This window comes from Notothenia rossii (genome assembly GCF_949606895.1).
Source record: "Notothenia rossii genome assembly, chromosome: 5".
Classification (NCBI taxonomy): domain Eukaryota; kingdom Metazoa; phylum Chordata; class Actinopteri; order Perciformes; family Nototheniidae; genus Notothenia; species Notothenia rossii.
In genome coordinates this window covers 33,098,974-33,123,112 of record NC_136903.1, presented here as the reverse complement: position 1 = coordinate 33,123,112, position 24,139 = coordinate 33,098,974, and the positions used below count along the sequence as shown (strand labels likewise).

General features: G+C 39.3%; 2 protein-coding genes across 7 annotated transcripts; both read right to left on the bottom strand.

The window, feature by feature from the left end:
- Nucleotides 1-137: 137 nt before the first annotated feature.
- LOC307041945 (uncharacterized protein) lies at nt 138-8,221 on the bottom strand. 6 transcript variants are annotated; one of them, XM_079685558.1, is made up of 13 exons: nt 8,128-8,221; nt 7,335-7,416; nt 6,913-7,229; nt 6,667-6,768; nt 6,341-6,572; nt 6,035-6,213; nt 5,595-5,688; nt 5,152-5,278; nt 4,833-4,990; nt 4,574-4,667; nt 4,394-4,485; nt 4,146-4,259; nt 141-3,943 (listed from the first exon to the last, which is right to left on the bottom strand). In XM_079685558.1, the coding sequence occupies exons 5-12, from the start codon at nt 6,371-6,373 to the stop codon at nt 4,239-4,241; spliced, it is 798 nt and encodes a 265-aa protein (XP_079541684.1). In that variant the 5' UTR covers nt 6,374-6,572; nt 6,667-6,768; nt 6,913-7,229; nt 7,335-7,416; nt 8,128-8,221; the 3' UTR covers nt 141-3,943; nt 4,146-4,238. The 6 variants fall into 6 exon arrangements, with proteins under 6 accessions (XP_079541683.1, XP_079541686.1, XP_079541684.1 ...); XM_079685557.1 differs by having other exon boundaries at nt 138-3,943; nt 4,146-4,485; nt 4,833-4,982; nt 5,152-5,271; XM_079685560.1 differs by having other exon boundaries at nt 138-3,943; nt 4,146-4,485; nt 4,833-4,889; nt 5,152-5,271.
- Nucleotides 8,222-12,937: 4,716 nt separating this feature from the next.
- Nucleotides 12,938-15,350, bottom strand: LOC307039884 (uncharacterized protein). The gene is made up of 2 exons (XM_079682318.1): nt 15,270-15,350; nt 12,938-14,566 (listed from the first exon to the last, which is right to left on the bottom strand). Exons 1-2 carry the CDS (start codon nt 15,272-15,274, stop codon nt 13,324-13,326), a joined length of 1,248 nt encoding a protein of 415 aa, XP_079538444.1. The 5' UTR covers nt 15,275-15,350; the 3' UTR covers nt 12,938-13,323.
- Nucleotides 15,351-24,139: the final 8,789 nt, after the last annotated feature.

Genomic DNA, 24,139 nt, shown 5'->3' with positions numbered 1-24,139 from the left:
ATACTTTATAGGGATCTGCAGATAAATGTTTAGTCTTTTCAAGCACCAACTATCAAATATCTCGCCTGATTGTTGGCACTTGACAATCACCTTCCCTGAATTTTACTCAGGTGTAACTGAAGTCTGATTTAAGGGTTGTTTATATTTCACATCATTAATCAGAACGTGGTCTAGTTAATAAAACATAATATCAAACATAATATTACTATTAACTTTATTGTGAAATAAATACACACAGCATACAATGCCATAATAACATAATTTGTATTATTAGTGTAGGACACGTATGCATGTATAACATCTGAATATGTGTAGTTTTATTCAAGTTTTCACATAATTTTACAGGATATTGCTATAATATTTCACATTAATATCTGATTTGCAGACAGAAAGGTATATCCGTCATTTAACGGTAAGCTATTGAAATTCTGATTCCATAGATGTGTATCCCATCACCCAAATCCCTGAATATTCTCTCAACTCAGTAATTACATTCTTATATTCAAAGAAAAAAAAAAAAAAATACAAGTCCTTGTCTGTCAGCTGTGCAACATTATGGTGTAAATACAGCCTATCTACCGATTGGATCAAATATAAAAGTCAGCCGAATTAGTGTTGATACTGCAAGGAGACGCATTGTGTGAAAATAAATTGAAGATGTTGTTTAATTGCTGATATATTTATGATCCACGTCACGTATGTTTCGGCGGCAGTTCTTCAGTTTGTCCAGAAGTCTTCTCATCAGGGCTCTATAAAGAGAGAACAACGGCAGATGTCTAATATTTAATGCAGCCGAACCGTGTATTATAATGCATTTATGTGATGACTTCCAAAGAGAAAAGCAAGCACACTCGGAATAAAGTATTATTTTATTTTTAAAACATGTTTTCAGATTTCATATCGCATAAACACCATATCCCAACATGCTTTGCGGCTAAAACATCCAACAAGCTGAGGATCACACGTCACATCACTACGTATGTTTTCGGTATTGTGTTTATGACGGATGTATTTTGTTATACACACATTCCTTCACAACATAATTTACATTAAAGTATTTCGCGAGGCCTTCTAAAAATGTTTTAAATATAACTAGGGTTGTAGTTGAAGAGTTTGTAAATTAACATGAACCAAAGCTGTTGCATGGCAACGCAATCGCACAACGTCACTTCCAGTATTTCCACAACCACACACATCGATTTAATACATTTAAATTTGTTTACCACTGGTGGATGAGTTTTTACTCTGGGAGATATTTCCTATGCATGGCCTCAGGTTGGTAAGCTTTTTAAAATAATGATCCAACTTGGATGTTTTAATGGGTATTGGGTACATTTTTGGTAATATTTGTATTAAACTTTATAGTTGTTTGCTTTAGAAGTCAAATTTTCAGGTTATTTTTTTTTTGAACCAGGCACATCACAAAGTGCATTTACTGAATACAATAATAGCAGTCTTAATAAATGTCCTCACATACAAAAAAAACAGCAAAAGAGCTCCAATGCAACACAAAGAGGTAGTACTGTAGCAATACTATTTTTTCACTTTTCAAGTAATAACAAAAAAATCATACGTTTTGGTCACATTTGACCCAGACACATTACAAAGTGCATTTAAATGAATACAGAAAGAACTGTCAAACCCTTCAGTGCACAAACCCATAACAAGGGATACGGGTAACCAGTGCTTGAATTGGGCCGGTACTCACCAGTACGCAGTACCGGCACTTCTGATTTTTACCCATGTGGTACCGGCACTTCTTACTGAGTACCGGCAAGGTGCCAGTGCTCAGTAAAAAGGCCGGCAAATATGCCCAGCCGGCGGCATTTCATGACGCATCTATGACGCACCGCAGCGATAGACTAGAGCAGAAAAGACATCACATAACGTTAGCATTTGGAAAATATTAGCGTGGCTTAATAATAGTGCGAAAAGACAGCGGTTGTCGCCGGACAAGGACTCCCTCTCTCCTTTCCTGCTGAAAGATGGTGAGTGTACTCAGGGACGAGTCATTTAACCAGCCGCCAGTAGGAGTCAGGCTTTACTTTCTTTTATATCCATAAAGACAAAGTAAATCTGTTTACAGTTGTTTCATATAGATGTTGAGAGGTATCCATATATATCTTCCTTTTGCTCCCAAAGTGCAACAGATTGATGCATCTAACTTCAATATTTTTAAAAAATCTTCCCGGGGGAGCATGCCCCCGGACCCCCCTAGGGTGTCAGGTCCACTCCCCATTTATAAAAATAGCACTTTACCACCGCGCCCCCTCTGATCTCAGATGCACCCTGAGTCATTTTGTTTACGTCCAGTGAGCTTTTCTAAAATATACAGTAAAGAGACAAACCCACCAGCATTGTAGAATATACTATATGACTTTGAGCCAAATACTTGTTTTTGGGCTGTATAAATTAATTGACTTGAAACAGTTGCCGATTTAGAGTACTGGCACCTTTTTTATTCCAATTCAAGCACTGCGGGAAACTATATGAATGAATACTACACTACACGTCTACTATAGTAAACTAGGTGCTTACTATCACCTCATTTGTGATTTGTCATCGCTGACTTTCTCAATGGGAGAAGGGACATTTTTTGTTTTGAACAAGAGCAGTGATTTTTGGCTCATAGGATGTCAATGCAATCCTAAGACATTGGTGAAGAGTGCTGTCAGTCGGGGAGCAGCGAGTGCTACTTTTGATTGAGTTCATGTGTGAAAAGCTTGATTCACATATGTTGATCCAAACATACTGAGCACACAGATCGCTACTTTCTGAACGTTAGGGAACTGCTGTTTTTTGACATCACTCCAAAACTTCGCTGGCCCGTTAGTGTGCTGCATGTCAATAAGTTCCAGTGTATATTTCCCCTTGTCGATGCAGGGGACCACTTCCTTTGCTCCGGTTGAAATGTCCCCCTCTATTGCAACAGTGAAGGGGTCTCTGGCAAAGCCCATCATCACCTCTGTGGGCAGAGCAAGTCCATCCAATCGACCGGCAAAGTTCTCTTTCAACCTCGCAATGAAATCTGTCATCACATCCGTGATTTGTGCCGGAGATGTGATGTGTTTGGGGAGCGTCGGAAAATGCAGCATCCGAGCCGTGCTCAAGTCGGTCGCGAAAAGGTCCAGCTTGACTTGAATCTGCTCCACAAGATCAATGACCGTTTTGTCTCTGTTTACGCTTCAGAGTTGAGAGAGACATGTTTTAGAGTTGCTATCATAGGACCACCGTTACTAGCACCACTAGATGCACTTTCAAAAAAAGTACTGCATTGTGGTTTGGTGGTTTCTATGCAACGCGGAGTGTTGCGTTCATGGTCTGTACTAGTGTAGGAATTTGGCTACGGGAGGCTGGGCCACTCGGGAGTTGGTTCTGGGCCGCATCTGGCCCGCGGGCCGCCAGTTGAATAGGCCTGATCTACATGTTAGCTCGCTTTGTTAGCGTGCTAGTGTTGTGCCTGTTAGCTAGCTAAACACCACGGGTTAGTTGTTAGACTGCTTTGTGTTTGGTGTCACTTTACTACATTTTTATTCACTTAAAACAGTCAGCTAGCTGAAATCTGATTATTAAGTCAGAATGGCTGAAGGGAGCTGTGAAAAATGAAGAACAGTAAAGGCAGATATATGGAGACAATAATAACCTGAAAATAAGCATAATATGTCCGCTTTAACTATAGAACTGCATAAGGGCACCAAGTAACTTTCCACAAGTCAAGTCCCTTCTTCTGCGTCATCTTCATCATCTGAGCTGTTGTCACTTTGCCAGTCTTTTTCTTCTTCCATGTCCTCGTCCTCCTCTTCCACCAGCCTAGGACTGGGTTCCAGAATTCCTCTGTAGGCGCCTGCTACTGTCTGCTGTTTGAGTCTGAGGTCATGCAGATTTCTCCTTAGAAGGCATATAAGGCCCTTGTACCCCTCCTCTGTGATTCCATTCGGATAGCCTAGAAGTTATATAGCAAACATATAAATTGTGAAAATTATTCAGAGAAAACGTATTTAGGTCAAGAAAGACTAGAATGCAGTCAGACTCAAATAAAAACAAACAGATGGATAAAATCTTCTTTAAAGTGTGTTTGCCTTTGCTGGTTTGAAAAACATTGGCTTATGTATTTTAAAGTGAATAAATCCATGTGGTTCACTTACTTCCTGTCTGTGTGATCAATGAAACAGGGGCCATCAGTGTCTGGACCTTTGATACAGAGTCCTTGAGGTACTGACAGTGCTGCATCATCTCCTTCACAAGGATCTGCTTTTCTTCTGTCAGTCGTGACAGAAGTATTTTTTGGTCAAACAGCCCCTTCTTAGTGAGAATTTTTATATATATTGGGTGGACTTAAATGTCAAATTTTACAGCTTGAAATAGTTATCTCCATTTCAATACACAAACATACTTTTTTGAATCTAGAGGACATGGCAATGTGGAGGCCATTCTCTTTGCGATGATTCCAGCCCATAGCATGGACTGTGAGCATGTCAGTTCTTGCTGTGAAGAAGAATACATCTCATTACAATGTTATAAAATATAAATGTGTACATTTACAGGAAGGCAGGGCCCAAACAAGTTCACAAACCTGACTTGGCCATGTATTTAGTTGTTAGGCCACATCTGGATAAGAAGCTGTTTACTTGTTCCACTTCTTCACCAAGAGTGGTGCCGGCACCCTCCTGGTTCCGTGCATTCCAAATAATCGAAAGCATGAGGTAATCAATGTTGATGCAAATCTCAAGGTCAACAACTCACAACTTAAAACATTCTCTTGGATCAGTTCAGACTCATGTGTAGTGGTCAGATTTACCATTAATTGTTGTTTAAGTAATTCAAATCCTCACCTCGCATTTGGTGTTGTGGGCTTTGGCATGCATCACAGACAAGCAATGTCTCATTTCCTTTAGGGGCTGAAGATGAGGCAAGGCTTCTGACACTTTGTCAAGATATGGTACATACCGACACGTCATGTCCATTGCCAAAAATGAGGCACTCTGGAACCCTTTTTGGAGAAACATCGGATAGGCAAAGATTTCTCCTCTATACATATTTAAAGCTTTTTTTTAAAAATAAATAAAAATAGTGAGTACAAAGCAGATTGAAGGTAAGGCTTCAGATTATCTACAAATATTTTAATTGAAAATGATCAAGACAACTACCAACCTTTGAGAAGAAATCCATGCCTACACACAGCAATTTCAACACCTTCTTCATCCAACTTGTTGGCTCGCTTAGAGGTCTCCCTTGCTGCTGTCCAGTGAGATTCCCCACACATTGCTTTTCCTGCAGTCTACCAAAGTAAATCGTTTTTAGAGAATCATTATCAGAAGTTATTTCAAAACACTGGATAGTGGGACCAACTGACGGTATTATCAAACATGTAAACTATTACACACAAGTGTTTTGTGCTCGACTGCCAGATTCACCTGGATATGCAACCTCCCTGGATAATAACAAACCTGTTTTTGGATAAACTGTCATCTGGTCTCAACACTTCTATCCCATCTCCAAAAAAATATGAAGGCAACTGTGTTACTACTATTTTAACTTCTATTAGTTATTAAGAAAGGTGAGATACATTTGGCTCTGCTTAATTTAAAACTCACACTTTTGACAGCCCCTCGAACATCCTCCACAAAAGTGGAAACCTCAGAGTCTTGGGCTAAAAACACTCCGTCAAAGAAGCCTGGCTCTTCACTCCTATAAGAAAAGGAATTATAGATAACCACTCTAGTTACAAATTGAACATAGTAATAATAATAATAATTATATTTAAAGCACATCTTTCAAAACAAGGTTATAAAGTCTAACAGAAATATTTTAGATTCAACAGCTGTAGTTTTAACAGCTATATAACAGGAAAGAACTATAGCTACTAATTGCTCCTGTGGGGATTGTCCACTGTACTGAATGTATGTAAGTCGCTTTGGATAAAAGCGTCTAACAAATGACATGTAATGTAAAAAATAAATAAAAATAGCAATCCCAATGTCAAATTAAAATACAAGGACTAAGGACAATTGCTGTGTCAATGTAAAAAACTTACTGGTTTGTTTTCTGGAACCTGTAAAGTTTCCTATTGCCATCTACTGAAACAGCCACCATTTCAGGGCTACAGGCTGGACAGACAAATGGCTCTTTACCCAGAAGTTTATTCTCTTCAAATTTGCAGTACACATACTGCAGAAAGCTTCTCTGAAAAGCATCTGCATTCACCTTGCCAGTCTGAAATAAAAATACATTATATATGTTATCATATTTTGTATCATATCTCGCTCATCCATATTTGGCCATAAATATATTTATTATGATAATACATGTATTTGTCTTTCAGCTTCACATTTGTACTTACTCTTCCAAACTGCTTTGTTCTCTGGTCCAACATTGCAATAAAGGCTTATCTAGACATTCCTGGAGCTGCCGTCTTCATAGCCTCAAAGGAATGGAACAGATCTTGGTGGAACAGGGTCTGTGCTTGCATGGTAGCTGGCCAGTATCCACTCCTAACCAAGTCATTGAATTCTGGACCCCATTTCTTAGTGCATGTTTGCATGTTAGCTCTGGAACATTAAGATCGTAATGGCCTAAGAACACATAAAGAAAAAAACAATAACAATGAATTAGAGTAATGTATTAGTTAAAAAATACTTTAAAAAAAACAATTTCACCAAAACCTACCATTTATGCACACCAATATGATAGGTCTACCAACAGAGACTGCAACATCGAAAACTTCACAAGAACATATCCTTGAAGGAAAGGATGTTGGAAGCAAACGGTCTGCAAGGTCAAAATACAATCAGGATGAGATTTAACAATATTGTAAGCAAGCACTATGATAACATAATGCAATTTGAGATTAAAATGAGTTTTTTTGTGAGGGGGAAAAAAGGCTGATCAATTTTTAAAAAATGGGACACTAACCTTGTTTAGAAATGATGTATTTGCCATCCTGGAGTTTCACAGACTCTGTTGGAGGAATGTACTTGTAAAATCCATTACAGGTGGTTTGCCTACTGTGCAGAGTGTGTTTTGTATGAACCAAGATATCACACTCTGCACAAAACCACTCTGATGGCATACATTCCTCACAACGGATGACAGCTTCTTCCGGGAGACAGTGATTGCAGGTCATCTTGACGATATTCTTAGGTCACTTTTGGAGGTCGTTCGTCTTCTTTTTGCGTCGTCTTTTTGCGTCTCCTTGTTGAGTCTCCTTGTTGAGTTTCCTTGTTGAGTTTCTTTATGGACATGGAATGTAATGAAACACAGAGGGAGAAAAATGGGCATTAACTAACTGGATTTAAATAATGACACTTTTGGTATAAAAAAAACAAGAAACTTGCCTGTGTGTCCTCAACATATGTATCCCCAAGCAGAAGAAGAGCTTCTAGTTTGTTGGTTTTTTCAGTTTCTTTCGACATTGTGCTGAAACAAAAAAAGAAGGTGTTAGTTAGATCATAGATGTAGCTGTAATTTAAACTAGCCTAATATTAAGTGAATTAAAGTTTAGACCAACATCAGCATTATGAGGGAAAGGTATGATTAAAATGTTTTGATATAGGGCATTGATGTTATTCTATTAGCAATGGAGGAACAAGAGTATGTAGATCTCCTTTGAAACCCCACCCCTGATTTTAACAATAATTCAGTTATTATGAATTCCTAATGTATAACATATCATCTTCAGATGCATGTTTTTTGGTAACCTGTACCTGCTAATGCGTTTTTACTTTTGGTTAATGCACAGAATATACTGGATCATGTATCGGCTAGCGGCTAGTAATGTCTGTTTAAATATCAACGGAACAAATATCTGAGCAGATCTCAGATCGGCTCGAAGAGTGAATTTAAGCTTTAAAATACTGTCAAAAAACTGAAGAAGCCCCATTATATTTACAACATGATCAACTATGTTACTATCGATTGATTTTAAACTGCAACAGCTCCGTAAAACGACAGACGTTAGCTAAGGCTAACTCAATGATGCTAACTGAGCAGTTCACGGTTTAACTAGCAAATAATTTGCACGCGTAAGCTTGTATGTTGACACATGGTGCTGTGTAAAGTGATGCAAAAGCTGAAATCATTTAAAAAACACTGTAAATGTCTTTATTACATTACAGAAAACGGGTTTACCTCGAGGAACTTCGTGTCAAGGAGGGTTCAATATCTTCTTCTTCTTCTTTTAATGGCGAATCGCCTTCTCGAATTGGACTGCGCTGCGTCCAGTGGACCTTTAACGAAACGTGTGGGGAAACACCATATCCCAGCATGCATTGCGGCTACAACATCCAAATCATCGAGCTTGAACCGGGCCTACGTCTGTTTCCGGTGACTTTATTTTGAAAATCAGTTCCTAACGGACGGCTAAAAAGCCCAATATTATAGAATTAAACAAATAAATAAAACAAGGATAATAGTGTGTTATTGTTGAGTAAATAACAGTGTGTTATTTAGAAAAGGATAACAAATTCGAAGGAAAAAAAGATTAAAAACAATACAGATCTCAGTATTTTGAGGCTCTGAGCCCCATTTATTTTCCTCACGGACGGCAAAAAAAGTCCGACATTATACGATTACAAATAAAATCAATAATCGTGGCTTGATATTGAGTAATAAAATGTTTTTATGGACCACACAGCTTCCGGTCTTCTCAGACACGACCGTATCCATGCGTCTCATATGCACGCAAAACTCGGACTCAGAATTCAATGGGAATAGTTGGCGTATGATAGGCATGCAAAATCGGACTTTAGCGTATCTATTGCACGCATTTTCCAATGTGTAAAGTCGTGTCATTTGTACGCAGACTGAAGAGAGTGGGTTGATATATATATAGTATATATATATACGAAAACTAGATATAGGGTAATTTTCACTATCTTTTTTTGGAAATTAAAATACTATATATAAATATATACATAGGTACACATGTACTTGGCAAATGAATAATATTAATAATAATATATGCATAATTGCATATAAACATTGTGAACACTAATTTTGTGACTTTTTTTACATTCATATGTTCACGCTGTGGTTTGGAACTGCTTTTGAATGTTATTAGGCATTTGCTTATGGAAAATGTTGTGCATAATCGGTAATTTTTTAAGCTGTACTATCTCAACACATTTTAATATATTGAGTATTTTTAAATATGGGAGTTGTGTGTTCATATTTACCAACACCACAGACTATTCGTAATACTTTTTTTTGGGATGTTATTATTTTTTGTAGATTTGTTGAGTACGTGTTTCCCCATATTTCGGAGCAGTAGTAAAGGTAAGGGAGAAATAGACTGTTATAAAGAGTATCTTTTCTTCAAGACTGTTCTTATTATGATACAAATTACCTATTGTTTTTGACAGTTTAGTCTGTACATAATTTATACAGTATGGTGCTTCCAATTGAGTTTTTCGTCAACAAGCAGTCCTAAAAATGTACATGCACCAACTTTTTCTATCTCTGTATTGCAAATCCGTATAATGCAGTCATTTCTACTCTCAGACTTTGTATTGAATAACATGTAATTTGTTTTGGCCACTTTAAGGGATAATTTATTAACTGCAAACCAGTTACATAGTATTTCTAATTCTGCATTCACAATTTTAACAAGATCGCCAAGATTATTATGGGAGTAGAGAATTCAAAGTTCAGGTTCAGCCTCAATATATTTGGTGAGAATTAAAATGAGCCGTCTTTATTTGTAGACAGCCAAGCCCCCTCCTGTGTTCGCAGTGGCGTTTTTATATGTAAAAAAGTGGTGGGGCACAAAAAACGTAGATGTCTATAAACTTCTGGAGTGAGGTTCATGGCTGGTGAGGCACTGGCACTGACTCTTCAGGTTTACAAATATTATAGTTTGACCTAAATCAAAATATAATATTATTTTCAAAAGCTTTTTTTGTCTGATGCTCCGATTAATTTTAAACGGACAGTTCAACAAAAGGATACCCAAAAAATGTAATTTTATCATTTAAATATTGAATTGTTCCCTCTTAGTAAGATCCCATTTTCAATAAAATTGCGGTCTTACCTTGACTTGAAGATGAAGTCAATTTGCCTATCCTATCTCTATTACTTTTTTGTAAAAGTCCTCCTTATCTTCTTGTAGCTTCAAAAGTCTATCATAAATCTAATCGATAGATTTATGATTAGAAAATTATAAAACTAGGGTAGACATGTGGATATTATCCGGGTGAACACAACGTGCATTTATCTAACAGTTACGTTTCCCACAGATCTTATTTTGAGCTATTTTCTAAAATCCCATGGAGAAATATCATTGAAGTCATGCGCAGCTTACTTCCGGGTTTTAGGACGCGTCTCTCTCCTCCTCTTCACACACCACACTTTTCGCAGCACACGTACTTACAGCCAATCAGCTCTGAATTATGTGAGATGACGTATGGTGGGGATGGCAGCTCTATGCCCCTATGGTCATTATTTTTTTGCCACACACATTAAATAGGACAATAGAGAGCCGCAGTGACGCGTCCTTAAACCCGGAAGTAAACTCCTTCCGGTTCCTTCGTCTAAAACGCAATGCAATTTCTCCATAGGATTTTGGAAAATAGCTCGAAATAAGATCTGTGGTTGACACATATTTAAGAGATGGATCACGTTTTGTTCAGCCGGATAATATCCACATGTCAACCCTACTTTTATAATTTTTGAATAATAAATCTAGTCGGCAGAAGCAAAATGCTAACGTTATGCTATAAACGAACTACAAGCCAGTACAGCAGCAGGGTCGCACGACTTCAACGTCACGCCAACTTAAGATCGTTTCAACTGACTTTCGCGCACTTGCATATTTTAACAAAGCTTTTCATTTGAGACACACTGAATTTCACTAGAAGTCATGGCTGTGTCAATTACCAGTCTGATATCATTTTACAAAGATGACAAGAAGAGTGTAGATAGAGGAGAGAACCACTACAAGTCAGGACACGTACAACAGTGCAGCCTAGATGAAGGTGTGCTTACCGGTGTTATCAGAGCTAGCATGAGGGACAAGGTTTATAGAGTGTCGGTGAGTAGTGATAGCTAGAGTACCATTAAGCTAGAGTTAATTTATTCACATTAATTCCCATCAACAAATCCATTTTATGTGTCACATGAAATCTTTATTACAAATATTACACACCAGAAAACACAGAAATATCCATTAAATAAACATACAGTAGGCTATAAACAATTAAAGGGATAATTGGGAAGGCATTACAAATGTAAATATATTTTAAATAATAAAACAATCCCACCACCACAGGTATCTACAGGAGAAGAGGGAATTCTCTCCACAAAATGTGAATACCCACATGGAGAATTGAAATGCAGTCATGCGGCTGCATTATCCATCTTTGCCATCCACAATTTCAGCTGCACTGACACCCCCTGTCAGTGGAAGAAACCAAAGGCAGCTAAACGTACACATTCAGTGGAGGAGCTATTTCCTCCAAACAATAACTCATTCAACCCGCTGACAAGAGAGCCCACCTCCGAAGACCGTGACTGGCTGAGGGACAGACTCGGGGGCAGGTTCTCAGGAATTTCTTGGCTTCTCTCCCCCGAGCCAGAAGAGGAACACTACAGCTTGGAAAAACATACTGTTCCTGAAATTCTCAAATCTGTTGGGCATCAAGGACCTGAGGCAATTGTGGCAAGCATGGCATTGTCAGAAGAGCAACAGAGGGCAATTCAGGTGGCTACCACTGGTCAGCGAACCAACCCAAACTGGCATTTGTTCAGGAAAGGAAGGTTGACTGCCAGCAACTTTGGAGCTGTCCTGAGGTCAAAGCGTGTGACTGCTTCCCTTATTGCCAGGGTGCTAGGGCAACAACAGGCCCTTGATGGTGTTTTGTCTGTACAGTGGGGGACTATGAATGAATGTGAGGGCGTCAGGGCATTCACCACTGCAACCCAGATGCAGGTCCATGAGTCAGGTTTGTGGCTCTCCCAATCAGGAGTGTTGGAGGCATCACCAGATGGTCTGGTAGGGTCTTCCGCTGTGCTGGAGGTAAAGTGTCCCTACGGAGCCAGGGAAATGACAATTAGTGAAGCATTGCAAATCAAGGGCTTCTGTGTCAGTAAGGAAGGAGAAACATTCAGCCTGCGTGAGGAACATCCTTACTGGCACCAAGTGCAAGGTCAGCTTCACCTCACTGCAAGAGAGACTTGCTACTTTGTGGTCTGGACTACGAAAGACAGTGTCATCATTCCGATAGCCCGAGATGACAATTGGCAGCCTAACATGTTGGCTCTTGAGGACTTTTTCAAGGCCCACATGCTTCCAAAGCTGGCACTGCCGGAATAATCACCTTTGTCACTGTTGTGTTTTTTTTCTGAAAAAGACAGAAAAACAAAAAGGCATATTAATTTACTTGTTCTGAGTTCAGAGAGCACTGCTGTTAAAATAAAAAAAAATCTTTTAGAGAAAACTCAGCTTCAGGATGTTATGGTTCCCCTTTGAAGATCTTTCTTGTAGCTGCTGCGATCCTTGTTTGAGTCGTTCATATGTTCGATGAAAAAGATCTTAAATCTATCATTTTCAAATATAGTAATTTTAAGAAATTGTGAATAGTTTTTAAATGTAATTGACTCACCTTTGCAATGTTGTGGTTGTTAGAGTGTTAGGTTTCTGACTAGAGAATAACATATTTACAAAATAATATTTCTTAATAAAAAAAGGCAGTCCATGCAGAAAACTATTGTGGTTTCTTGATTCAAGCCTGCCTCTGAATCCCAAATCACAAACCATTCTTTGGAGTAACGTTTTTGATAGAGAAAGACAGAAAAACAAACATGAGCCTACCCCGAGAGGCCAGACTTTTCAAGGTAAAAAGACAGTTTAAAGATTTATATTTGCAGATATTATCAGCACATCTGAGTCAAATTAATATGTGTATTAAACAGAACCTAAATAAAAGAAATACAATGCACCCAGTTTAAAGACATTGTTTGAGTTTAATGATGAACTCAAAATGTAAAACAAAGTATGAAACATGTTTCTGGATTGATTAAAAAGCAGAATCTAAATAAAAGAAATAAAATGCACCCAATGAAAAGACAGTTTGAGTGTAATGATGAACTCAAAATGTAAAACAAAGTATAATAATAATACATTTTATTTATATAGCGCTTTTCTACAACTCAAAGACGCTTTACAGTATGAGGGAGGGCAGACAAACAAGGACAGGCAAACAAATAAATATAGTAAAATAATATAAACAGAAAAGTCAGTCAAGAGGAAGTTGATTGAGAGGGGGGGAGGGGGGCTTACAGATTTGAAAAGATGTATATGAAACATATGTGTTTACATGTGAAAAGACACTATTTTTCTCCCACCTCTTTTATGAGAGGACGTTGGAAGTTCACTAGTGCGCAACATACCTGCACCAGTTTATCTGCGAAGGGCCTCAGGTGAGATGGAATGAACTTTAGGATCCTAAATTCTTTCAAACGAGCATTTGCTCTCTCGACGTGAATTCTATTTTGTGCGATAAGCTTTGTAGCCTGTGCTTCGCTGTGTGTCAGTTGGCCATGACAGAGGAATGGGGGAATGTTGACAGTGACTCCTTCAGGAAGAATGTTCTGGATTAAGAATCCCTTGTCAACCAATATCAGATCTCCAGGTTTGAAATGCTGAAGAACACCAGAATCCCGTACTATCTCTTTGTCACTTGTTGATCCTGGGTATAGTTTGCTGCGGTATGTGATCACAGCATTTGGTGCTACCCCGAGCAGTAGTTTGAAGGAGTGCATGCCACGGTAAGCAGAGTAGGTCTCTTTCTGGATATCCATTTGCTTGGGGATAGCAATTTTGATGTCCGTACAATCCACTATCATTCTGCAGTTTTGGATGTGCCGAAATGAAGAAGGCAAGCTGGTTTTATTTTTCTCCCGGCTGGGAACAGTACTCATTATGTCCTTAAAAAGTAATTTGTGGAGAACCTCTATAAATGTTACAATCACATTTCTGACAGTGCTTTCACCACAGTGAAAGAGTGCAGCCAGATGAAGGTGTGTGTAATTATGACGCAGTTTCATGAGGGTCATGAAAACTTGGTCTTCAAGACTCAGTGCTTTGGGGAACCAACCTTCTGGGTATGTAATGGAACCCTCAAAACGAGCAACATACTCACACACAGCACTGAATGTGTCTCTATCTGGCAATCCTGTCTCCATCCGAAGAACCTTTTCACTCAGCTGAGAGGCAGAATACTTGTCAGGGCAGTAACTCTGCTTTGCCTTGGACTCCTCTAGCTGGATCTCTAGCTGCATTATGTGTCTTTGCTGAGATTGAAGTTTTTCTTCTACAGTGGTTGCTTGCTCCTCGGCATTCTCAGATAGTGGTTGAGGATCTTCATTAGCAGCCGCCTGTGTTGATGGACCTGCTTCCTCCTCAGTCATTAGACACGCAGCTTCTTCCTCCATTCCATCAATTATCCCTCTCAGACAGTAGGAATGCTCTTCTATATTCTGTGCTTCAAATGAAACAGGCCTTTTTCTCTTTTGTAAAAGAAAATGACAGCTGCAGATGCGGGAACAGGCATTGGGCTTCCTGTCAGCTCGTCTGTTGGGAAGATATAAAATATTAGTTTCATGGAAGTCACACCGTCACATATAAGAGCATTAAGACATACAGTACATAGGCTAAAGCAAAACACCTAAATATATAACCTTGCACTTTGAAGTCTCGTGAACATTTTCACTATTTTGACATTTTTATAGATCAAAATTGAACTAAAGAAATAAATGGGAGATTAATCCATACTGAAAATATGTGTCAGCTGCTACACTAATTATAATAGTTATATTTCTTAATTAAGATAATATATTACTTTATTGATCCCAATTTGGGAAATGTTTGTGTTGCAGCAGCATAAAAACGAAAAGAAAATATAAGTTATTATATATACAAAAGTATGTGAGGGATGGGATATTAAATTGAATATAAATGTAAAATGTACATGTGATTTTACGTCCAAGAGAAGCTATGGAGCAGAGAGTTCTCTGCCAGCCTGAGGTGATTTGTTATTAGTTCAATATGTCAAACTGATTACCCTGACTACAATCTTTAGTTACATGGTGAAACGTTATGCTGCTTGTACTAATTAGACTTATCATATAAGCCACACAGGTTTTAATAGGATGTATTCATTATCTTTACTTATGTTGCGGTCTTTTCAGCAGCGCCATCTCTAAAACGGCGATACAGTCACTACCCATCATTTACATTTCACCGTGACATGGACAAAAATGTAACATCAGCTTACCTCATAGCACGAATCCAGACTCTCCTTTGGGAAACATTGGCCGGGAAACGATAGAACGAGCACGTTCCATGCGAAGACCTGTGGCTGCAACCCGGAGCAAAGCAACAAAACATTGCGTAGCTAACTAGTAGCGCTAGCTTTAGCTAACGTTAGCTAACGAAATGAACTGCCGAGTAAAATTGGAAAACACTGGTAATTAATTATTCTATAATTTGTAAAACTACGGTGTTAAAAATGACAATTTCAAAAATACAGATTCTAATGGTCAGATATAGATATACAGATACTAAAGATAGGCAGGTACTTGCTTTCAAGCAGAACACAGGGGAAAACAAACTTAGCGGGAGTGTTTACGTGTTCGGCGTAATGACGTACAACGGCCTCGACAATTTCTGTAGTCTTATTCAGCCATTCGGTAACAACCATCGTTTTTCAGACACGTAAACTCTTCAAAAATCCCCAGTGGGGTCACTGCTGATGTATTTAATGTTGTAGAACAAAACGCCAATTACCTCTTAAATTTGTGTCAACCACAGACCTTATTTCGAGCTATTTTCCAAAACCCTATGGAAAAAATGCATTGCTTTTTGAGGAAGGAACCGGAAGTGCTAAAAATGCTAACTTACTTCCGGGTTTTACGACGCGTCACTGCGGCTCTCTATACTCTGAGCATGCGCAGTGTAGTTTTTATAGTCACCGTTCACTCAGACAGGGAGAGGGAGGGGCATGATCGGGTTTTGTCCCACATGGCTCTAAACAGCTCAATAGGCACACACTGTAGACACTAATTAGAAGAACACAGACTAAAACAGCAATGTACAGACGAATCAGATGATTAACCGTGATCTTAAAATATATTTTATATATTTTGTTATTTTTTTTTGCATTTTTTTGTAATCATTATTTGTAATACTTTCTGCTGACACTAGGTGGGGCTGTGGAAGAGGAAAAATGTAAATTAAACATTGTTGAGAAAATGCTGCATCTCTTGCATTTATTGACATAGAGGAGCCTTATTGTTTACCTTTTTAATATCATTTTTTGTAATTTTCAATTGCTTGGTTTTCGTGAAATTACCCTGTTTTCCTATTAAAGTGTAACAGATTGATGCATCTCCGCAGATCATCTGAAAGGCTTCGGAATCCCCCCCATTGTAGTTAAAAAAAACTGTCAAAACTAGGGCCCCAAAACAGCAGCTTGCATAGGGCCCCCAAAAAGCTAGAAACGGCCCTGTGTGTTGTGAACGCAACACTCCGCAAATGTGGGTCTGACTCTGCCTCACAGAGGGTGACTGGCTGTCTACATGATGTGGCCTGCCGACATGGCCACTTTCATACAGATCATACACTAATGCCCTCGATTGGTCTCTGTGTGTCATTCAAGCTCGGGAGGGTGTGTACTACTGTATGTGTGGTGCGAGCGAGCGAGAGAGAAAGCGCGTGCACCGTTTACGTGTAGTGTTGTTGTTAGCATCTGGTGCTAGCTAGCTGCGCTGACGGATATAATGAGCTGTCAACAAGGTGGAGGAGAGTCCTCCCCTGTCAGACTGAGAGACTGATACAGCTCAGGTGAGGTAAAGGACTCTGACTGTTTAGATAGTTAACTTATTCTAAGTTCTCAGTGGGTCTCAAACGGTTTGGTCACCATTTATGTAAACACATATTTCCATTTGAAGGGGGAGTGATTAGTAAAATATGCATGAATAATAGATAAGAAAATGTTAACTAGGTATATGCAGAAATCCTGGGGTCAAATTTAATACCTTTTAAGACCTTTTTTAAGACCCTTTCCATACATTTTAAGACCTCATCGCCACTTTGAGATCTAACCGGTTACATTGGCGACACACTTTACCTCACATTTACTATATTGATTGTAAGATAGCACAACTAAACAGAGTGCAGACAGACTACTGAAGCCTCCTTTCCACATGAACTTTAACCTCTCTGTGAAGGTCAGGTTTAATGCAGTATGCTGCTTTGTTGCTTCTGTACTCTGTGCTCTTTCATTCCAGTAAAACTCCTCAGAAAACATTAGAAACCAGTATTTGACCAATAAACGAAACAATTGACAAAACTTTGAACTATGAATTATATTAAACTTTGGTGAGCTTCAGCGGGGTAATGCCATAGGAGCTCCCTCACAAATACCCAGGGATTAAATTGGGCTGGGGCTGTCCGGGGCTAAGCCCTGGCACATAGGACGATGCTCTGACGTCATCACCCTCACACATTTGTCATATGTTTACAAAAAACGATATATATGTTAAGACTTTTCTCGTTCTTAATATAGACTATATTTAGGGTCTATATGTGTTGACTTTACTTTAAAATAGCAGATCTCTGTGACCGGATATAATTTGGCTTAGACCCCGGCCCCACGAGGACGCATACGGTAAAACGCATACGCAAACGCAAAAAAGTCTTCCGTTCACACGCATTTGATTCATTAATGTGTCCGTTCACACTAGACCGCTGGAAATGCTGGAAACGCTGTAGTACATATGCCAGGCCTGTAAGTGGCGCTGCTGCCGCCACAAAATACACCAAAAGCAGTGAAGAAGACCCCGGAGCATGGTTGCCCTTCTGTTTATTCTCCGCGGTGGACGACGTGTTCTCCTGCTGTATATCTCTCAGGTAGTCCACCAGCAGATGAAAAACACCCACCTCTCCTCCTCTTCCAAGGGACAAGGGAACCGTGCGGCAGAGTTTCCGTTAAAAAAAATGTTCCGCCGGTCAACATGTCCTTTAAAGTTTAAATCTTCCGTACAAAATTAGAAAAGTGCCGATTTGAGGTCTTTGTTATTTATTGAGCTTTAAAACAAATTGATGACGACTCTGTTCTCTGTATAATAATGTTTAATAAACGGTGCCTGCCTCTCTTTTCCTCCCCCTCTTCTGACAGCCCAGCAGCAGCTGGAGACGTGGGGAGTGGGAGGCGGGCTATTTCATCGTAATCAGAAAAGGATCATATAGGGCTTACACACGGAGCCGTTGGACCCCCAGAGCGTTGTGTATGCCGGTCTATCCACCTTGGGACCCCCCCCCCACAGAGCGGAGCAAGGCAACGAAACTTAAAATAAGAAGCAGCATTTTACGGCGCGCTATGGGGGCCGCCTTGAGGGGGTTTCCCGACATGTCGTTTCAGTAAATTAAAGGGTGTTTCATGTTGTCGTTGCTGTGGGACTTCTTAATACCTTGGAAAATGCCGTTTAATACTTTTTAATACTTTTTAAAAGCCTTAATTTTCGCTAAATTGATTTATCAACTTGTAATACTTTTTAAGACCCCGCGGACACCCTGAAGATAAACTTTAAAAACGTGTTGAGAGCTAAAACTAGTCTTTGCTGCTGCCTCAAAGAGGAGCAGGGGGGAGACGGGTGAGGCTGGTTCAGGTGCCCAGACCAACCCGATATCACGGCAAGACGTGAACATGTGACGATTTACCATGCTGGGAGACGTGAAGATGTCACGATTTCGTCCCTTCAAACGTGACAGTTACTCGGTATCAGACCCGGCGCCAGAACGAATCTAAAGGGAAGGGCATATGATTTTCATGGGAGGGCACACAAAACCGTCACGTGCTGCGGGCCTGCGGCACAATATACTGTATATCAAACAGCAAGGCCAACAGCATTGCGTAAAGACACACACTTATCGCAAATACATACACAAATAAAGGGCAACATAGAAACCACTTTTGAAACATTGTTTGCATGGCAACACAAACACTGGTAAATCACGAGCAAGGCACACACTGGGTAAGGATGGCAGCTTCCTCATCGTTGCACTCGGAGAGAAATAGTAGAGACGGAGACGATGAACTGTTTAGCCCTCCTTGGGCATGGTTTATTTTCTATGCACTGCAGGTGCATCCTTTCGCTCAGCCGAGCCATACTTGTCAACCCTCCCGATTTTCGCGGGAGACTCCCGATTTTGGCAAGTATGAGCCGAGCTAACTTAGAACATTATTTTGTCCAACTCTGCATCTTTGTGCAGCGTATACTCAAACAGTGATAGGAAGAGCCCACTGCCTACATCTCGGACATGCTGTGGAGTGAATCGTGGTCACCTCTGAGAGGGAGTTGGTTGACAGCTAAAAAAGCTATAATATCAACGACAGCTGACACGTAATAACGGTTCCGGGCCAGCTGATCTGTGTGCACCAAAGTACTCATTTCCTTATTTGTTTCCTCGCGTATCTGTCTCTCTCTCCACAAACTCTTACATGAAATTTGTTTTTTGATGCGACATGCCTTAGCAGTCCTTTATCAGTCTGTAATGCGTGTTTCCAGTCGCAAACACCTTTGACAGTAAAAGCCGCATCAGATGAAGACGTATTTACTTTAAACTGTCTACAGGGGAAACAAAAGGCTGCGTCTGCTTTTAACAAATATTCAAGCCATGGCCTGTTGTAGTACCATGCAGTGGCAAAAGTGCGCTTCTTTCCTGAAAACAATCTCCCTGGATAACGATCCAGTTTCACCTGGTTGGGTTTATTAACCCCAAGATCACCTGGGGCTGTTGGTCTTTGAGCGGTTGCTGGCCCAAAAGTAGCCTACCTGTTGATGTGCTGCAAGGTAGCGTCTGTAGTGGAGGCACCGGCAGGGAGGAGGAGGATGGCGGGTGTGGTACAGGGTGTGGCAACGCAGGTGGTGATGGTAGGGGCACAAGGAGCTGTGCCTCGGAGGACAGCGTTGGTGGCGGCCGCGTTGATGAGTCAAGGGCTCGCTGGGTCGCTAACTCAGCCCCGGGCTTTGCCGAGGTCAAGCTTGTGACATTAAGGCGTGCTGCTGCAACGGCAGGTGCAGGGTCGCCAGCAGCACCATCGGCTGCAGTTCTTTCATCGCTATTTCGTTTCAATAAATCCTTAGACGTTTTAAGCCAATTTCTGATGTCCATTTTGTAATTCAAACAGAAATGGGAGTCTACAGAATGCACAATAAACAATAAAGAAATCCAGAATAGGCGGCAGAGTGTGACGCTGTGATTGGTCTAAATGTGGACGAATCACAAATCACAACAGACACATGAATTTATTTGAAGTAACCTGCGATTTTTTTTTTGTTACTATCTGACATCACATACATCCTAGCATAAAAGTTCACCCTTTATTTATAATTAAAAAAATTAAAAACATTTTTTTTTAAATGTTATAAATTAAAAAAAACGTGTTTATTGGGGGAGGGCAGGAATGTCAAATGGGAGGGCCTGGCCTCCCATTTGACATTCAGCTGGCCTCTTTTAGCAGAAACAAAGGCTGCATTCATGTATTAAATTGATGTCAATCCATGCGTGTGGATGTGGAACCGGAAACGGACGTAGGTTTAGCCGCAATGCATGCTGGGATTTGGTGTTTATGTGATGTGAAATCTGAAAACATTTAAAAAAAATAATAATAATACTTTATTCCGAGTGTGCTTGCTTTTCTCTTTGAAAGTAATCACATAACGGCATTGTAATACACGGTTCGGCTGCATTAAATATTACACATCTGCCGTATAGTTCTCTATTTATAGAGCCCTGCTTAGAAGACTTCTCGACCAGTGTTTCTCTAACTTTTTCATACCAAGGACCACTTAACCAATAAAAAAACACTCGCGGACCACCTAACTCCACAAATATCCAAAATCACATCGTTTTTCTAGAACAGATTACAAATCGCCTGAAAACGGTACAAACAAGTGCCAACATGTGATGAAGGTGTTGCGCTGGGCTATATCATGCAATTGAGAGTGAAACTTAAGCTCGCTCCATTGCAGAGATATTTCTGCAAAACTCAAATGTATTTATTTATTTCAAATGTGAAATTTTACCAATATACTCACGGACCACTAGGGGGTGCTCACGGACAACCAATGGTCCACGGACCACACTTTGAGAAGCACTGTTCTTGACAAACAGGAACAATTGCCGCCAAAACTGAAAACGTGACGTGGATCATAAATATATAAGCAATTAAACAACATCTTAAATTTCTTTTCACACAGTACGTCTCCTCGCAATATCAACACTAATTTGGCTGACTTTTATATTTGATCCAATTGGTAGATAGGCTGTATTTACACCATAACGGTGCAGAGCTGACAGAAAGTGACACCTGGTGGTTAAAGCACGTTATTGAATTATATTATTTTATTATTAGATTTTAACGCAGCCACTGAACTGATTACCCAAGATCCTCAGCTATGGTTTAAGCTCGCTGATTGGATGTTTTAGCCGCAATGCATGTAGGGATATGGTGTTCATGCAATATCAAATCAGAAAAACTTTTCAGAGTGTTTTTGCTTTTCTCTTTGAAAGTCATCACATAACGGCATTGTAATACACGGTTCGGCTGCATTACATATTACAGATCTGCCTTAGTTCTCTATTTATAGAGCCCTGTTGAGAAGACCTTTGGAAAAACTGGAAGAAATGCCGCCGAAACTGAATACTTGACGTGGATCATAAATATATCAAAAATGTAAATACTGAGTCTGAAATAGTATAGCAATATGCTGTAAAATTATGTTAAAACATGAATAAAACTACACATCTTCAGATGTTGTACATACATAAGTGTCCTACACTAATAATACAAAGTTATTATTAGTATGCTGTGTGTACCTTGTGTGCACCACCTAGTGGTTAAAGCAAGTTATTGAATTATTGTTTTTGTGTTATATTTGATGGAAAAAATATTAAGAGTACATTCTTTCATAGGGGGAAAGTAGAAGGTCAATGATATAAATATAGAATATAACAAATCAAGAAGATACTATAAGTGATCTCTACAATACAATAAAACAGTGCAGGATGTACAAAGATATTAATAGGAGGATGTGAAAAACAGAACAACGAATTAACCTTTACAGTATTTAAACATTAAATAATAGTTTAGATTAAGGTCTTCTTTTAAATAAGAAAAAAACTTTGGGGGTATCTATCTACAGATAAATATTAAGCCTGACAAAGTACTTAAGGTCTAATATATTGCTTTCCTGCAATGTTAACTATGTTGAAGCACTTATTTTAACTGATGTTATACGTATGAATTATACTCTTATGTATGTAGATAGTATAAGAAATGTGCAGAATATGACAGTTTAATGGTGGAGGTATACACACATATTGATAGATGTAGGAACCTCAGCTGCAACCCAAGTTTTTTATTCATTGCATAACTATACCATTGTTGTGTATATGATATTTCAATAAACCTTAGAAAATCTTGAAATCTTGAAAGGGATGTGCAAAATAGCCATAATATACAGTCTTTAATGAACTATTAGTAGAGAATAACGAGTAATGAATATACTTTATTAATCGTTTCCATTCATGTCAATTGCAGATAAATGTTTAGTCTTCTCAAGCACCAACTATCAAATATCTCTCCTGATTGTTGGAACTTGACAATCACCTTCCCTGAATTTTACTCAGGTGTAAAGTCTGATTTAAGGGTTGTTTATATTTCACATCATTAATCAGAATCTGCAAAGTAATTCAAATGAGTGTAGTGGAGTAAAAATACCAGGTCAACCTCTGAATTGTAGTGGAGTAGAATTACAAAGTAACAATGAGCTGTCATGTGGGTATATATTAATGCTGCGCATTATGGACAAGCGATTTCCACCCATTTATTAATTATATGTTTTACATTTGATAACACCAATGTGTTTAATACTGGCAACTTCTAATTGTGGGAAAAAACGACAAACAGCTGTTTGACGCTCGGCGTAACCATGGCGGACTGCCACTCCAACACCCCAGAGCTTGAAGATTAATCACGGGGACAGTAGTCCTAAACGATAGCTGGGGATTATGGGTAGTGTAGTGTCTTCAGCCATCCTAAACTCAGAAATGTTTTTCGGATTTGATATGGCATTAACACCATATCCCTACATGCATTGCGGCTAAAACATCCAATCAGCGAGCTTAAACCATAGCTGAGGATCTTGGGTAATCAGTTCAGTGGCTGTGTATCGCAATGATGATCGAAATGTCCCTTATAGGCCTACGTCTGTTTCCGGATATTTTTATTTTGAAATTCAGTTCCTGACAGATGCCAAAAAAAGCCAGAGATTATGGAATCAAAAAAATAAATAAAAACAAGGATAATTGTGTGTTATTGGTTAGTAAATAACAGTGTGTTATTTAGAAAAGGATAACAAATTAGAAGGAAAAAAAGATTAAAAAAAATAATGAGCCCCATTTATTTTCCTCACAGACGACAAAAAAAGTCCGAAATTATACGATTTAAAATAAAACAATAATCGTGGCTTGATATTGAGTAAGAACATGTTTTTATGAACCCCACACTTTCCGGTCTTCCAAGACCCGAACGGACAAAAAGACGTGCTGCAAGCACGACACATACTACCAATAGAAATACACTGCTTTTAAAATCGTTCTGTGTGACACGAATTAAGGGGAAAATCGTGTTGGTGAACACGAATCAATAGATTAAATGTCGTGACTATAACACTAAATGCCATGAGACTGGGTTGCATACACACATGCATTGCAGGTGCTCATGGGTTAGCCTTGGTTTTCTTACCCTGGAACGATATTTAGTTTTAATTTTGATCCTGGTAGACTGATCATATTGGGCTCTGAGACTGCTTATTTTTTGTGACCTCAGTTCTGACTTGAGAGGGAATGTTTGGTCAAACACTTTGTGTTTGGTCTCATAGTGGCGTTTTGGCACTTTTAATGAGCGCCACGCCACGGTCTCTGAACAAATGAGACACACTGGTTCTGTGCTCCCAGTGGGCAGGATCAACATGAATGAGTCCACTCAGGGTTAAAAGCTCTATTCTCACTGTCCACTTTCCTCTTCTTGGAGAGCGCCATGTGTAATTATTTGTCTCTCCCTGTCTGCCGCTAACA

Excerpts from the sequence above, each read along its gene's own strand:
- LOC307041945 (XM_079685555.1), bottom strand. The coding sequence starts at position 6,373 with ATGTTGGACCAGAGAACAAAGCAGTTTGGAAGA. Across the intron at positions 4,991-5,151 it reads GCATGGATTTCTTCTCAAAG|GGTTCCAGAGTGCCTCATTT; the intron begins GTTGGTAGTTGT and ends TTCTCCAAAAAG. Across the intron at positions 4,486-4,573 it reads TAAATACATGGCCAAGTCAG|CAAGAACTGACATGCTCACA; the intron begins GTTTGTGAACTT and ends TCTTCTTCACAG.